The sequence below is a fragment of the Malurus melanocephalus genome, unplaced genomic scaffold (assembly GCF_030028575.1).
Source record: "Malurus melanocephalus ecotype Western Australia unplaced genomic scaffold, MMel_1.1 scaffold_89, whole genome shotgun sequence".
Taxonomy (NCBI): Eukaryota; Metazoa; Chordata; class Aves; order Passeriformes; family Maluridae; genus Malurus; species Malurus melanocephalus.
The window spans coordinates 664,590-680,394 of NW_026623321.1; the positions used below are offsets into that span (position 1 = coordinate 664,590).

The following is a 15,805-nucleotide window of genomic DNA, read 5'->3' on the forward strand; positions in this document are numbered from 1 at the left end:
TTGTGGCAGCCCCTCCCTATCCCTTTTTGCAGGCACCATCCTGAGGGGRTAAAATGCACTTGGAGCCTGAAACACTGCCCAAAAACCTGGGTTGTGTAGGAGCTCAGAGGAAAAGTGAGTGGCACCCCCATCACTCTCCTGATGGGGAGGAGGAGGAGGAGGGGAAGGACATCACATGCATTCAGTGGGGAGGAAACGAAAGCTGGGCTAAAAAAAAAAAAAACCCAGCCGCTGGTGGAGAACAGAAAATCCACACCCAGATGGCCACAGCCACAGAGCAAAGCCTTCCCTSTGCTGAAGCAATGTGCTCAAGGCTCGCTGCTTGCTCCAGAGAATGTCATGTGCATCGGGTCTGCTCCAACTCCCTCTTCCCCAAAGGACACCAGTCCCAAACAGTAAATGTCCCCTGTGCCCTGTCTGCACACATGTGTCGGTTCCTGTTACAGGGATCAGTGGGGAAAGGGTGCAAAAGGGTGGAAAGAGTCTCTGGGTGCTCAGCATCCACCCATCACCACCTCCTGGGTGCTGCAGAGGTGGCAGGAGGAGATTCCTCCAGGGCACACGAGGATGAGGGATGGACAGAGGTACAGACAAGAGGAAATGGCCTCAAGTTACTCCAGAAGAGGTTTAGATTGGATATCTGGGAWAGTTTCTTCACTGAAAGGGTGGTCAGGCATTGGGACAGGCTGCCCAAGGCAGTGGTGGAGTCACAGCCCCCGGAACTGTTGAAGAAATGTTTGGATTTGGGGACATGGTTTGGTGGTGAACACRGCAGTGCTGGGTTAACAGCTGGACTCCATGACCTCACAGGACTTTCCCAACCCTATTAATTCCAGGACTCTACGCTTTTCCAGCACCAATTCCCACCTCAAACCCATCCACCTGATTTTGGCTGCTGGGAAGGGGCTGCCATGTCCCTCTCCTGCCCCACCTGAGCTCATCTCCTACACACCCCAGTGGCACATGAACAGAGGCTTCATTCTCCAATGGGACTGGCTTTTGCTGCCCCTTAAAAGCTGCTGAATAAGAACATCCTGGAGGGAAAATGCAGCTCTCGTGGGAAGCTACAAAATCCTATCTGCTCCCCTGGGATGTCCCTCCTGCATGCCCAGTCACATAGGGCAAGTTTCTGAATCCCAGACAGGTGACTGAACACCTTTCCAACCAAGAGACCACGAGAAGTATCGAGGTGGGATCAGGGCATCAGTTTGCCCTTGCATAGATTTAGGGGAGCATTCACTCTCTCCTTTCCCACCAGCCAGGACCAGGCTCAGCCCAACACACCCAAACTCTCCTCCTTACTGCCCCTAAGGCTTTAAAAAAAAAAAAAAAAAACCAAGAAAAAGATATTTGCTCTATCCCAGTTTGTCTCCAGCCCTTCTGCTGGTGTCTCCTGTGAGCTGCACCCATGGGCGCAGCGCAGGGCTCTGCCGTGGCCACCCTGACCTTTCCGATCCGCCCATTCCTGTATCACATTCCTGCCCGCTAGTCAACATGGAAATGTTTTGAAAGCGTCTTAGAAACCTGCCTGGCTGCCAAAACGGTTGAAAAATGAAGCCGTGAGGGGAAATGTGGGGCTGCTTTCCAGGTCGGCTCCCTGGGTATTGCATCCATCCTCAGCACTACAGCTGCACAAATCATTTGCTTTTCAACGGGATTTAAAACTTCTGCTTCTTCCTCTGGCTTGTTTGGACTGCTCTGGAGCTGGGAAATGGAGGTTTGGGGTGAGTCAGGTTCTTGTTTTGGGTCTCCTGAGTAAAAAGTGACCTGTGTGAAGGATAGAAATGAGTAGGGTGGGTTCAGGTTGACACCCTCCTTCCATCTCCTTCATGCCCAAACAAATGGAGAAAAGTGAGAAAAAGCAAAAGAAGGAAAAGGAAAGGTTTTTCCCTGCAGCAGGCAGTGAAGCCAGGARGCTCCTGCTTGCTGGAAGCTGCTGGTACTTCAAGCAGGCCCGGAAAAGGTCTGATGGGAAGAGGACTCTCCAGGGGACCACTTCTTGCTCCAAAGAAGCTTTTAGAAAAACATCTCCTTCTTGCCTGCTGAAGCATCCAGCACCGAGCCGCCAAGCAGCCCTCTCAGCCAGCCTGGTTGTAATTAATCACCCCTGGAGATGAGGAAGGAKCCTGCTTCTTGTTTTTGAGTTGTTTGGGTTTATCTTGTGGAGGAAGAGCTGCGGGTGTTCARACCTTGGAGGACCCTGCTGGGGAGATGGCGCCAGGCAAGGGCTGCGGAGCCGCAGTGATCACCCCACAGGTCACAGCTCACGTAGGGACAGCAACAACTCCCTGGACATCATCCACATGTCCATTCATGTGACAGGGTGAAGCGTTTGGAGAATGAAACCAAGGTTCTGTGGTCCCAACCTTTGCCCAAGAAGCATTTCCAAATCCAGGAGAGATGGGCAGAAGTTGGCACCCAGGACACCGCTGGGCATTGTCACCAATCTGAGCCTCACTCACAGCTTGGCCCAGGCATCTCCTTCCCTTTGTGCAAGCAGCAAGCCTGTTCTTTCTCCCTTATCAGCCCCAAATAGCTGTGATGTGATGTATTGCTTTCCCTCCTCAAACAAATTACATCACAAGAAGGAAACAGGAATTTTTTTTTTCATTCTTTTCTGGCGGAGGTCCGTGAGCAAGATCTCGGCAGCTCTGTTCCCATGCCAGGARTTCATCTCCTCCTAATGCCTCCTGAGCCAGCTGCCACTTCCTGCTGTTGAATAATAGATGCCATCAGCRTCCTTCCCTCCTCCAGCAGGGGCTCCATGGTCACTCCTGGCCATGTCCAGGGGCCCAAGGACCCCCAGCTGAAATCAGATCCAGCTGGAGAAGGAGGATCTGGCTTTCAMCCAGGGACACAGATGGGGAAAGCTCAGGGGAGCGCTGGGGCTCGCTCCGCACTCGCAGTGCTGGAAAACAACTGGGCCCCTGCACATGGTTCAGTGGGGCTTTTTCCCGGCCTCACCCCAACCAGGAACTGTCCAGACCCCACAAAGCTGAAGGATTTTCACCCAGATGACTTAGCCCCACTGGGAGGTCACTGAGCCTGGCCACTGCTTCCCTTGGGCAGTAGCCACCGGCAGGAGAGGGCAGCCTGGGAAGATGGTGGTGGTGGCCTTCCACAGTGTCCTGCAGCCCCCTGGGACGCTGTGCTGTGCCAGGACTCTGTGGGGACAGCAGATCAAAGAAGGCACAGCAAGGAGCAAACCTTGAACAAACTTTCTGCCGTGTCCTCCTGGTTCCAGTGATGATGCGAATCCCAACATCCCAGTCCTAGCATCAGCCCCATTGAATCCAGTCTCAGTCCCAGCTCTAATCCCATCCATGGGGGAGAAAGGTAGGAGTGTCCTAGACCTGACTCCGGCCCCATCCGCGGTCCCATTCCCAGGGAAGGATTTGGGGATGATCACCTCTCTACAGTGTCGGTCCCAGTTCTGGTACCACCCACTCCCCACGTCTGGAGGGTATAGGGYTCCTGTCTTGGCTCCTACCCGGTCCCATTCCCGGGAGAGACAGAGGAGAGCACGCGGTGTCCGGTCCCGGTCCCAGCCCCGATTCTACCCACGCTCCGATCTCCGGGGAAGGGAGCGGGGGATCCTGCTCCAGCCCTAATCCCGATCCCACCCATTGTCCCACCCCGCCGGGGGCAAGGGAAAGGGTGGTCGCACTCCTGTCCCGGTCCCAGCGCTGATCCCACCCACGTCCCCATCCCGAGAGGAGAACTCCCGTCCCGTCCCGTCCCGTCCCAGGGTGAGGGGCGGTCCCAGCCCCGGCGGGGCGGTTCTGGCCCCGGTCCTGCCCCGTTCAGCCCCGCTGCCAGCGCCGGGAGGGCGGTGCGGCCCCAGCCCGGCCCGTCCCTGCTCACACGCGGCGGYGGCACCGGGAGCGGCGGCGGCACCGGGACGGGGAAGGACCAAAGGCGGGCATGGAGCGTCCCCCGCCGCCCTCCTGAGCGGGGCCAGCGGCGCTGAACCCCTGGCACCGAGCCCCGGCACCGAGCCCCCGGCTCGGCATCCTCGGTGAGCGCGGCCGGGGGAACCATGGGGGGACCATGGAGGGACCATGGAGGGTCCAGGGGTGGATGTCGGGGTGCGTGTCCTGCCCRTGAAGGGAGGGACAGGGGGGCGATCTCCGGTGTCGATTGGGAAACTCGTGCGTGGGGTGGGAGTGGGTGCACGGGCTGGGGGACGCGCACATGGAGGGGACGCGACGCGCACAGGGGGAAGGAGACACGGACACGCATGGATGGGGGACACACACTCGAGTGGGACACGCGGGTGGGACACGGACACACCTGAACGGGGACACACACATAAATAGGGGACACACGAATGGGACGCACACATACGTGAATAGCGGACACACACACACGAATGGGACACGCGGGTGGGACACAGACGCACACACATGGGTGGGACACGGAGACACACGGGTGGGGACAGGCACGCTTATCCCTGTGCACACACGCACACGCGGGGTGGCACTTGTTGCTGGCTGAGTGACACGGGTGACAGAGGTTCCCTGTGCACCCAAAGCAGGGAGTGGGGCATTGCACGGGCAGAGCTGAACCCCGACTCTCCTCCTCTCCTCTCGACCCCACCTACTGCCCGTACTGCCAAAACTGTCCCAAAARCCCCAAAGTGCCCCTGGTGGGACCAGCAGCCAGCAGGGATTCGCTGGCGTGAGCTGGCGCTGTCACAAATAGTTCAAACTGGGCACTCAGGGAAGCATCCTGCTCCTTTTGCTCCTCTTTGCCTGAATTATTAGATTTTGTGTGCATTAATTCGCAATAATATCTTTGCCGCTCAGTTTCTCCCTTCCCCTGGGAATTCGCTGGCTGTTTATTTCCCGTACACGCCTCTGGTTAAAGCCGTGCAGCTGACTCCCTGCTTTGCTCCCTGTGTTTTTACACCTCTTAGCATGCTGAGCTCCCTATGTAATTTCTTTGGGAGTGTTTCAATTTACACTGCACTGGGTGAGACTGCTTTCAAACCCTTTGACTCCTTCCAGCAGCTCCTAACCCCTAAAATTCCCTTTTTCCCCRGAGCTGGGCACTGCCTGACATCACTGCAAGAAAAAAACTTTAGGGGCCAAACATCTTTTTTTATGTTCCAGTTCTCTTATCAGTTGATTACAAAAGCCATTTGGCAACTCACTGCCTTCCTGTGCATGAGGTGAGGAGCAGCAAAACCTGCCCTGGAGGGCCACCAGCACTGGGGGATGGTGGCCATGGCTCGTGGTCACTGCTGCCAAAATTGGGCCATTTTGTTGCCACCAAATTCCTCGGGTTTGCCCTCAAGCRAAGGGTGCCTGGTGGGTTAAGGGGCTCCAGGGCAAAGGGAGAGACCCCAAATTGTGCTGAGCCCCAAAGCATGGCTGCTTCCCAGGGCTCAGTGGGTTATACAACCCCCAGAAGGATTTCTGACTGTCATGGCATTGAGTGACTTTATTCTGTCTCTGCCCAGTGCGATTTTTATCTCGGGCTGTTGACATGAAGCCAAAGCCATGAATAGTTCTCTGGCAGCGGAGCGTGCTGCCGGCCATGCCGGGCTCCCTCCTTAACTCTGAGCAGCCCCCACTAAAACCTGGACAGGGACCACCCACAAAGCAAAGACCCTCTTGCCTGCACAGGATGCTCCTWGTGGAGCAGATTATCCCCCAAAGTCCACCCTGTTGGGGTTTTCTGGGRGTGCCATGGTAATTGTGTTGTCCTGGTTGTGTCCCAGAGTGCCTTTGGTTTTGCCAGGGTGGTGGGTGACTCCCTGGGTGTGGGCAGAATGTTGGGAGGTCTCCATAGAAATGTCATTTGTCCMAGATATGGAGTTTGTAAGGTTAGCAAAAAGGCGGGGATTGGCCAGAAACTGATCCCACTGTCTTCTCCCAGTCTGACTGTTAACTTCCTCCAGAACCAAAAGGTCACGGAGGGCAAAACCAAAGCCAAACTCCTGAWAGAAACACCACCTTTCTATCTCCAGGAAGCCTAAAGGGTGGCAGAGCCCTGTTTTCCCCATGGAAAAGGTAAAACTCAAAGTTTGAGGCCTCACATAGGATCCATCCCAATCCCATGGGATGCTGCGGGAGAAAACAGTGCAGAAGCATCAACTTTATTGAAGCAGGAAGGAAAGTGTTGCTGAAGATTTAAATATTGGCCAGGGTTGGTGTTTGCTTCCAGAAGGATCCATCCCCAGGGTCCTGCCATGCTGGGAGTTGAGTCAGGTTCAGAACGAAGGTATCCTTAGTTACCATTGTCACCGATGGTTTTAATGCTTTTATTTAATTCACTTTAAAGCCACCAATTTGGTTAATCCCAATTGATTTCCCATGGTGTGGAGCAAGGCAGAAGGTTTTGGCACCCCCTGGGAAGCAAAGACTGGAAGGGGGATGGATTCAGGAAGGAATTCAGGGAGTTTCTGGGGGAAAACCAGAAATTCCCAGAAGGAGTAATTTGTTTCAAAGCAAAACATTTTATTTGACCTACAAACRCATAAAGAGCAGTCATAAAGTTCTTTGGTTATATCTTTTATCCAGACTCCCTCTCCCTGTTTTAGCTTGGATCAAGTTCCTGCAAAACCCTCTAGGAAATCAAAACACCCCCAGAAAAATATTTCACATGGAGAAAACAAATTCAACTCTGCTGTTTCTCAGCCTGGCAACAGGAGGGGAAACTGAGGCCYGTGGCTGCTTCAGTGGAGCGGCTCCATTTCTGGAGTGGGGCTGCCCCCCAAAGGTGCTTTTTTGTAAGGGACAGAAACACYGATTCTTTGCAAGGTTTTGGGTTAAGTGAGGGGTTCTGGCTATTTTGGGGCTGGAGGAAGGGTTAGATCAGGGATGAAGGAGAGATGTTGCCTGGCAGGGCGATGGATACAGCCCCTTGAGCTGCTCGGGTGTCTTGAGAATGAATCTTGGAGCTGTCTTGCCGTGGGATCCCTGGAGAGAAGCRCTGGGGATGGTGGGGCTGGGACAGCTGGGGATGTCCTGAGTCCACACTGGTGGCCAGGGCCAGCCCAGAGGAGAGAGGCTCTGAAGGTCACTGTGGCAGCCAGGAGCTGAAGGGAAAGGGCAGATGGACACYGGGCAGTTTGGATAGGCTCAGATCGCAGCTGGACCCCATCTCATGGCTCCAGCAGAGCGGCTCAGGATCATCCCAATGCACCCCCGGTTCGCTTTGGGCCATGGAGGGTTCCACCCACAGCCCCAGAGCAGTGAAAAACCATTCCAGGTCGTTTGCTTCCCGGAGTGTGGAGTAGCTCCCGATGCAGGGCGAGGATTTTGATGAGTCCGCGGAATGCCTTTGAATTAGGGCAGGGAAAACACCCACGTTCTCCACTGGAAAGGAGGCAGGGAGGAGACTCTGCAAAGGGATCGTGGTTTCAGCCTCTGGTGTGAAACAATGGGAGTCGTGGCGGAACGAGGGCTGCCTCTGTRAGGTCCTGCCGGTAAATTAATCCACGTGAATTATTTGGGAAGGCCAATTAAGCCTCATCAACCCCCTGTGAAAACGTATTCATCGCAGCCATGGTTTGGTTGTGCTTTGYTGTCTTCAGCAGCTTTGCTGCTGCTGGCAAATTCCTGAGTGCGAAACACGGCTGGGATGGTACTGGGAATGCTGAAAAATGGAGCAGAAATCCAGAGTCAAGGCCTTTACTTGGCAGTCAMTGCCCATCCTGTACTCTCCCCATGGAGTGCTGCCCATCCCTCAGCTGCCCTTGACCTTCTCCCGTGACAGCCCCCGCCTTTCCCGTACTGAGTGATCCGAATATCCCTGGCTGGTACGGTTACAGGAACATTTTGGGATGCTGGCATCACGTGCACGTGCCTCTGGGGACCTTTATTTGAGGGCACGGATGTGCCCAGRCTCCCCTCAGAAGCAGGCTCCTCTCCTGCGCTGCCTTCATCCACTGCCACTGACGTTTTTGGGAAAAACTCCTGTGTCCCATGGGATAAACAATGCCACCCGTGGGCACAGTGAAGGGCAGTGCCAGTCCTTGTCCTTTGGCTGGCCCTGACCTCTCCAGCTCACTGCCCGAGTGAGGGGGTGGACTGCAGCCACGGGCATGGCACACACAGCAGGGTTTGTCCTATGGATTCTGGGCAAAACTAGGGGAAAAAGGGAAAAGAAAGGCTTCTGCATTCCCACAAGGGGAAGGAGGGAGGACACAACAGAGGGACAAGGCTCCATTCAAACCAAACCCTGTTTGCTCCTTGTCCTGAGGATGGAGATGAGGAACGTGCCACGTCCCTGGGGCGGCCAGAGGAGATTCTCCACCTTGGCTTAGGGGTGGGTTTCAAACCCTTTCTTGCTTTTCTTGCTGGGATCTCAGGAGCCTGTGGGGAGAGGGGCTGTAATTCAGGGTGRTCTCCCCCCATCAGTGCTGGCTGTCTGCAGGGCTCAGAGGGAACTTAGACAGAGAAATCCCATGGCAGGCTGCAGCCTCAGGAACTCTGTAACCCCTCCCTGTGCCTTTTAGGGCATCTTGTGTGGCTTCCCTCGGCCACGGTGGCCTGCCCAACCCGTTTCATCRCCTGCCAGCTCTGCGAACAACCTTCTCTGGCTGGCCACAGATCTACAAAGCTCAGAGGGAAGGAAGAAACTGCGGAGAACAGCAGCTGGAACATTTTTCCCCCTCTGCCTGAGCTCTGTTAACCCTCTCCATCCTAGCCACACCKCTGAGGGCTTGAGGGAAGCAGCACTGGGGCAAAGCTGGACTGAGAGCAGGAAAAGCAAAACCCCGAGGCCAGGGCAGACAAGATGGGTGCTGGCTCCTGATTTTCATCACTTTGGTTCCCTGAGTTATCCTGGGGATTTTGCAGATGTTGCAGACTGGCTGGAGTGAGAGCGTGTGTGGTTTTCACTGCAGATCTTGGGAGGTGTGAGCCTCAGCCAGCCCTGTTTGTGCTCTGCTCGAGGGGAAAGGCAGCGAGGTGGGGTCATGTCAGGGCACACCTGGACAGGCTGTGGGACCCTCCAAGGACTGGAGTTACCCCCTTGTGCTGGACTGGAAGCATCAGCAGTGAGCTGTCAAATACCAAACAGTTCTTAAATACCAAAATGCTTTACTTTGGTGAGAGATCACCCAGGCTGGCAGCTCCTGGGGCTGTCATYGCCTCCTTCCCTGCAGGATCCGAGCTGGAGGTTGGGGCAGGATAGATCTGCATGGAAACAGTGCTGGTTTTGCCAGGAAGGGAYGGCCACCCTGTCCCTCAGCGTGGTGGCACCGGGTCAGGGCTGAGCCCTGCACCTGAGAAGGCTGGGATTGCTCTTTCCCACCTAAATCCCAGTGAGATTTGGGTCAGGGCCCCTCCCACATGCTCATCCCAAGGGCACTTTTGCTCAGCCCTTTCCCCTGAGTGCCTGTGCTGGGTTCCTGGAACCCCCCATTTCCACAGGCTTCCCGTAAGGCCGGGAACAGCAGGGACACCAAACCGGCTCCTCTTACAGGGAGGGAGGAAAAAGCATTTTAATTTGATTCCTGTCCCATGGAGTCACTCAGAGATYGTGTGTCAGCCAGGCCCAGGGCACAAAAGGGCCCTTGTCCCTCGACAGACAGGCCAGGCTCTGTGTGTCCGCAGAGACCCTTTGCAGCCCCTTTTTCCCCTCCCAGCTCATTGGTCCCGTGCAGAAACCAGCTTTGCACAGGCAGGGCTCAAGGCCAGGGAGCTGTGACCTGGCCACCATCAGCCCCACACTAAACTCATTAAAAACCCATCATCATTATCAGGGCATCCAGATAGGGTGAGGTTTGTTCCACCAGAAGGAGCTGAGGATCTTTGAAACGGGGCCGGTCATGAGGATTGCTCTCTGAAATTCCGTTTTCTGGTCCTTTCTGCCTGGGGTTTAGCAGGACTCAATTTTCATGGTGCTCAGCTGAGTCACCTCTCGTAGCTGGTTAAACACAGAATGGAGCGTCAGCGATGCAGGAGCTGAATTTTGGTGGGAACCTGTGGGCAGGGTGGTTTGGGACATTGAACCAGGCTGGCAGGAGATCTGAGGTGAGCTCCCACATGTSGCCTGGGGTTTGTTGGTGGCTTTAGAGCAGCTCAGCCCCTCCTCTGTGCCCCAGGCACGAAGTGAGGTTAAATAAACTCCCTTCATCTGCCTGACCATGATTCCTCTGTGCCAGGACTGCCTCAGTTGTGTCACCGACACCATGACGGTGCAGTGGGTGATGTGCTGCCCTCTGGAGCTGCTGTCTCCACGTGCTCACAGCCTCTTTGCTCCTCTCCAGGGTGATGGAGAACCTCACGACTCCTCCAGCCTGGACCAGAGTCCTCAACAGCTCCTCGGAGCCGGGTGGCACCGATGATAACCCCTACAAGTGCGTCTTCGACGAGGACTTCAARTACGTGCTGCTGCCCGTGTCCTACGGCATCGTGTGCATACTGGGGCTGTTCCTCAACCTGCTGGCCCTCTATGGCTTCATCTTCAGGATCAAGACCTGGAACGCCTCCACCACCTACATGTTCAACCTGGCCATATCGGACACRCTCTACGTGGTGTCACTGCCCCTGCTGGTCTACTACTACGCCATGGGGGACAACTGGCCCTTCAGCACGGGGCTGTGCAAGATCGTCCGCTTCCTGTTCTACACCAACCTCTACTGCAGCATCCTCTTCCTGCTCTGCATCAGCGTGCATCGCTTCCTGGGCATCTGCTTCCCGCTCAAGTCGCTGCAGTGGGGCCACGTGCGCCACGCCCGCCGCGTGTCACTCGCCGTCTGGGCGGTGACGGTGGCGTGCCAGTCGCCCGTGCTCTTCTTCGTCACCACCAGCGTCAAGGGCGACACTGTCACCTGCCACGACACRTCCAGCAAGGAGCTCTTCGGCCAGTTTGTCATTTACAGCTCGGTGATGCTGGTGCTGCTCTTCTGCATCCCCTTCCTCATCATCATCGTCTGCTACTGCCTGATGGCCCGGCGGCTGCTGCAGCCCACCCGCGGCATCTCCCGCCTGTCCCGCTCCAAGAAGAAGTCGGTCAAGATGATCATCATCGTCCTGGTGGTCTTCATCGTTTGTTTCCTCCCCTTCCACGTCACTCGCACCTTATACTACTCCTTCCGCAGCTGGGACCTGAGCTGCCGGACCCTCAACGCCATCAATTTGGCCTACAAGGTGACTCGCCCCCTCGCCAGCACCAATAGCTGCTTGGATCCCGTTCTGTACTTCCTGGCAGGGCAACGATTCATGAAGTTCACGGGCAACAAAATGCTGGGGAAGCCTCAGAACGAGGTAGCCCTGGGCATCGTTCCCAACAGCCACCTGGGGACCAGCAGCGACACRGACACGCTCTCCAAGGGTCTGAAATGCTAGCTCTGCTGCAGCAGGAGGGTCTGTGCCCACTGTGGGGGGAGCTCAGGATRTTCTGGGGCCTGAGGGTGTTCGGGCTCACACCCAGTCCAGCGTGCTCTGTGTCTTTCTCAGGAAGATGCAGCTGTGGTTGCACACAYGAGCCCTGGTCTCTGGCTCTGCACCCCAGCCTGCCCCTCTGCTCAGTGCTGAGGATCTGCTGGAAAAACAAAAATCATGCCCTGAACGCCTTGAATCGTTTTCCAACGCAAAAACACCGYGTGCAAAAGGTCCCCAGAAAGTATTCCGTCTGCAGCCAGCCTGGCACGGGAGGAACTGGAGTTTCTCTGTGCCCTGGAGAGGCAGGAAAGGCTCTGGGTGGATGAGCAGAGTCAGCTGCAGCTCTGCTGAGTWGCTCGGTGGAAATGTCAAGGACAAACATCGCCCACAGCAGGACAGGGTCTCCTACAGCTCTGCAGCCCTGCAGAAACGCTCTCCCTGCTTCAAGGGATGGGATTCCCTGATCCAAGGGCTGCCTTCCCGTTAACCAGGGTGATGGCTGTTCRTCCCTCGAGTGCACTGGTGCCATCACGCAGGTCCCCACTGCAGGTTTGTCCAGTGAGGYCAGCATCTTCCAAAAAACCCATTAGTGCTTCCCAACAGCAGCAGTCACCCTTTAAAAGCTTTTAGGAACCTACAGCTTCCAGCTGCTGGCTTTAATAATAATCTCCAGCTCATTAAAATTTAAGGTGAGCTCTTCACATCCTGTTTTTAGCCCCCTTCCTGGTGACTGCTGTTTCCAGCCCAGCAGCAAAGGCTGGTGTTCATCCCCTTGGCCACATCCCCACTGCCGTCCCTCAGTGGTGACAGAATTTGCCAGCACTAAACSCTGGGCTGAGGAGCCGTAAGTGGTGCTGAGCTTAACCCCATCCTGCCTGGATTTGGAAAAAAATACCCACAGAACACTTCACCAGAAGGTGCCCTTGGTGTTYCTGTCTGTGACTGTTGGGTTGGAGAGCCCAGAGCCCAGGCCCGTGGTTTCCTTGTCATGAGGATTCTGATTCCTCCCCAAAAAATGAAAAAAGAGCTGCTGCTCTGGATGGGTCATACTTCGCAAAAGCTCTGTTTCAGGGCTAGGCAAACATAACTGATGTTTGCTTAGACCAAGTCCTCAGACCACTCCTTAGTTTCTCCCACCCTTCCTTCTTGTGAAGTGGTTTGGTGGAGACGAMGCCACACCGCGATGTCCCCGGTTGTGTTCGGTCATGGGTGACTGGGAGGTTCCTGTGTCCCACCCCATGGAGAGCTCTTGTCCCAGCCAACAATGTCACAGCCACAGGAGGAGAAGGAGGGCAGCTGGGCAAAGACAAATAGGGTTTGTGGGGTGTTCATCGCACCCTGAAGTGCATTTGGGATARGATTGGGTTAAGGCAGGACCTGCAGCAGGGCAGCACCTCCATTTCTTTGTTCTTGTGAAGGCAGCTCGGTCTGTGGTGAGGCCGTGGCGTAGCCACTGGGGCGAGACAAATAACTGGGAGGAATGAACTCAGCCTGGCACTGAGCTGGTACAAACGTCACTCCAGGCCAGGCCTGGCCCCGTGTCCTGCCCTTGCCAAAAAGCAGTGTGGACACAGCTACGTGCTCGGAATAATTCAACAAAAACTCACCCAGAGTTSCCTCCTGAGGTCCTGCTTGGAGATGCCACCTTCCTCTGGCTGCCAGCGCCATCAGGGCTGTCCCTCTGTGCTCCTGAACTCCAGGTCATCCCACTGGCCARATGCAGAGCAGCTGGAGAGGTCCCAGCTGGAAATCCAGCTCTAGACTTTTTTGTTTTGTTTGTAAAAGCACTAACTTATACTAGAAAGAAAAAAAATSGTGAGTTTTATGACAGTGACTGTACGTTTTTATTTTTGTAACATGCAAACACCTCGGATTTCTGATAGTAAAGGAGTTTATTTCTACTAAGAGCACTTCTCTGCCGCCTCCTCTGATATGCACAGAGATGGATACTGGGGGTGGAAGCTGAATGTCATGGACATATTTTAAGCTCCAGGTACAGCTGTCCACWCCTCTGGGAATCTTGATCTCCATCTAGTTCAGTGAATTTGATCTCAACTCTAAATTCAGAGATTTCAGTCCTGGCAAAACCCAGGTGCAGAGGCAGCTCTGTGGTCATGGCAGAGCTTACAGGGGCCAAAACCCCTTGGAGCATGGCAAACTCAACAGCCAACCTCTATGGTTGTGTTTCCACAGAGCTGGCAGCTTCCCCTAAGCTGCTCATGTTGAAGATTGGAAGAAATTGTTAGATTAAGTAATTAATTATGAAATTTCAAAATAATTTATCTCCCATCMCATAGACTTTTTTGGTGTTTGGTTCTCCCACGAAGCCACCAAACCAAGCTATTGGAAACCCCATGTTCTCAGTGGTTCCTCACCTTCCCCTGCAAGCACCAGGAGAAGGTTTCCTGAGCCTGACCACACTCCCCATAAAAAAAAAATAGGTTTGGTTTCCATTTATTTTTCGTTTGGTTTGCRATTTATCTCGGTCCCCAGCCTGGCTTTTGCTGGGCCAGTGAGATGAGGCTCAGGACACACATCCATGAGGGTGTTCATTCCCAGCTGTGGTCAGGTCCTGCAGTCTGCTCAGCAATAATCTGAGCAGCTCAAAGAGGAACTTCAAGGGATTTGGATGATGTCTGCAAATATAATTTTACGGAAACCCACTGTTCTGTGCATCCCTGGAAGTGTTGGAAGGAGAAAGCAAATCCCCTGCACCAGGGCAGAGAGCTTTGCTCTGCTTTCTCCTCTCAAGAACTTTGCAGCCCTTAGAGCTGCCAAAACACAAAGTTTCCAAAGCTTAAAACCACAGAAATAGCAGTGAGCCCAGAATTGTTAACTGAACCATCCCAGAGGACCCTCTGAAAAACCTCTCTTGATTTCCAGCTCAGGTTTTGGGGTCGATGCCTGGGGAATGAGGGCTTGCACGGGAAGAGTTTTAACTTGTGGGATTCSCAGCATCATCCCCAAATCATTCCTGCAATGGCTCTGCGCAGTTCTGAGTCACACAAACCCAAGAATGAGAATTGAGAAAGAAAAACATCCATTGACCCAAGAATGAGAATTCAGAAAGAAAAACCTCCATTGACGGGGAGCACAGAGGCCGTGCAGAGAAAGGAGCAGACAAAACCACCCAGCGGTCATGAACCACCTCTGAACCCTCAGCTCAGGGGCAGGAAGCGAAAGTGGAGAGCACTGATGGGCTCCTGCCAAGGAAACGAATCCTCCACGTGGGCTGGGGGGATGCACGCTGCTGCTGGACCTTCCCAGCATCCCAGTGAGAGCTTTTCCTTCCTGCCCGTGCCTTTCGAGGAAGCAGACCCTTCATGGGACAGTRGCAGGCGAGGGCCACGGTGTTACTGCAAACACTCAGTGCATCCACTTCTTTTTCAAGTCCCAGCTCCACTTTTGCTCTGGTTTTCCTTCTCAGGGTTTGATCTGCCAAGGAACATTCCTGTCTGCCCCTCCAAGTCCCTTCTGATCTGCTTGGCCAGTGTGACATAGGGAAAAAGGCACTGCACTGCTGAGCTCCTGTGAATTTCATGGGAGAGAATGAGCCAAAGGAGTTGTCACCCACAGCTCAAAATTTGTTTTACACCCTGGAGAAACCTCCCCCAKTTCCCCCTGCCAGAGCCTGCGGTGGCTCGGGGCAGTGTCCCTCTCACTGGGTGAGGGGAGGTGACAGCCCAAAGCCACCTGGCTGTCAGACCAAAATTCTGACACAGGGGACATTCCCAAACCCCACAAAACAGTATCACTGCAAATCCCCCAAAATAGCAGCAGTTTCTCATGGAAAAACCAAACCAGTGGGTGTCTGAAGCGACACACCGATCTCCCAGCCTTGTGAGGGGTTTATTTGAAGACTTCCACAGCTCCAATACCAATATTTGCAGGCTCTGACAAATAAATGCTCAGGAAAGGCTGAACATTTTAAATACCATTAAAAAAAAAAAAAGAAGAAATTATTTTTCCTTAAACACCTGCAGTTTTCAGCCCTGGCTAAGCACCAGCGTTTTGGGGAGCAGCTGGACTGTGCACCTGTGTTGTAAATAAACACCCAGATGCCCACAATGCCACCTCTCCATGCTCCGGAACTGGAGGAGGGTTCGAACCCTCACTGATCTCCTATGGGCAGAGCAAAGCATTCAGTACTGCCCCCCCCAAAAAAAACCAAAACCGAATTTATACAAGAACAGCAGCTCCAGAGATCCTCCCAGCCTGCTCAAACCTTCCTGGCTTCGATGAGATGAGCTGCGAGGTCTCAGCTCGGTGCTGCGGGCTCCCACTTTTGCAGCACCCCCAGATCAACCCCATCCTGCCTGGGTGGGTTTTGYAGCCCCTTTGGATGCTGCTGGTGGGAGGGAGAGCAGAGAGATCCCTCTGTGCTGCTATTGCTGCTCACCGTGGAAAGGCACAACCCCGTTCCCACCCCTCAAATCCTGGGGGAGCCTCGGGGTGCCCTCAAA

The 15,805-nt window shown here is 54.5% G+C and overlaps 1 protein-coding gene across 1 annotated transcript; it reads left to right on the forward strand.

The window, feature by feature from the left end:
* The first annotated feature begins 3,822 nt into the window (after positions 1–3,822).
* On the forward strand, positions 3,823–15,301 carry P2RY2 (purinergic receptor P2Y2). The gene is made up of 2 exons (XM_057368142.1): positions 3,823–4,018; positions 10,226–15,301. Exon 2 carries the CDS (start codon positions 10,230–10,232, stop codon positions 11,304–11,306), a length of 1,077 nt encoding a protein of 358 aa, XP_057224125.1. The 5' UTR covers positions 3,823–4,018; positions 10,226–10,229; the 3' UTR covers positions 11,307–15,301.
* Positions 15,302–15,805: the final 504 nt, after the last annotated feature.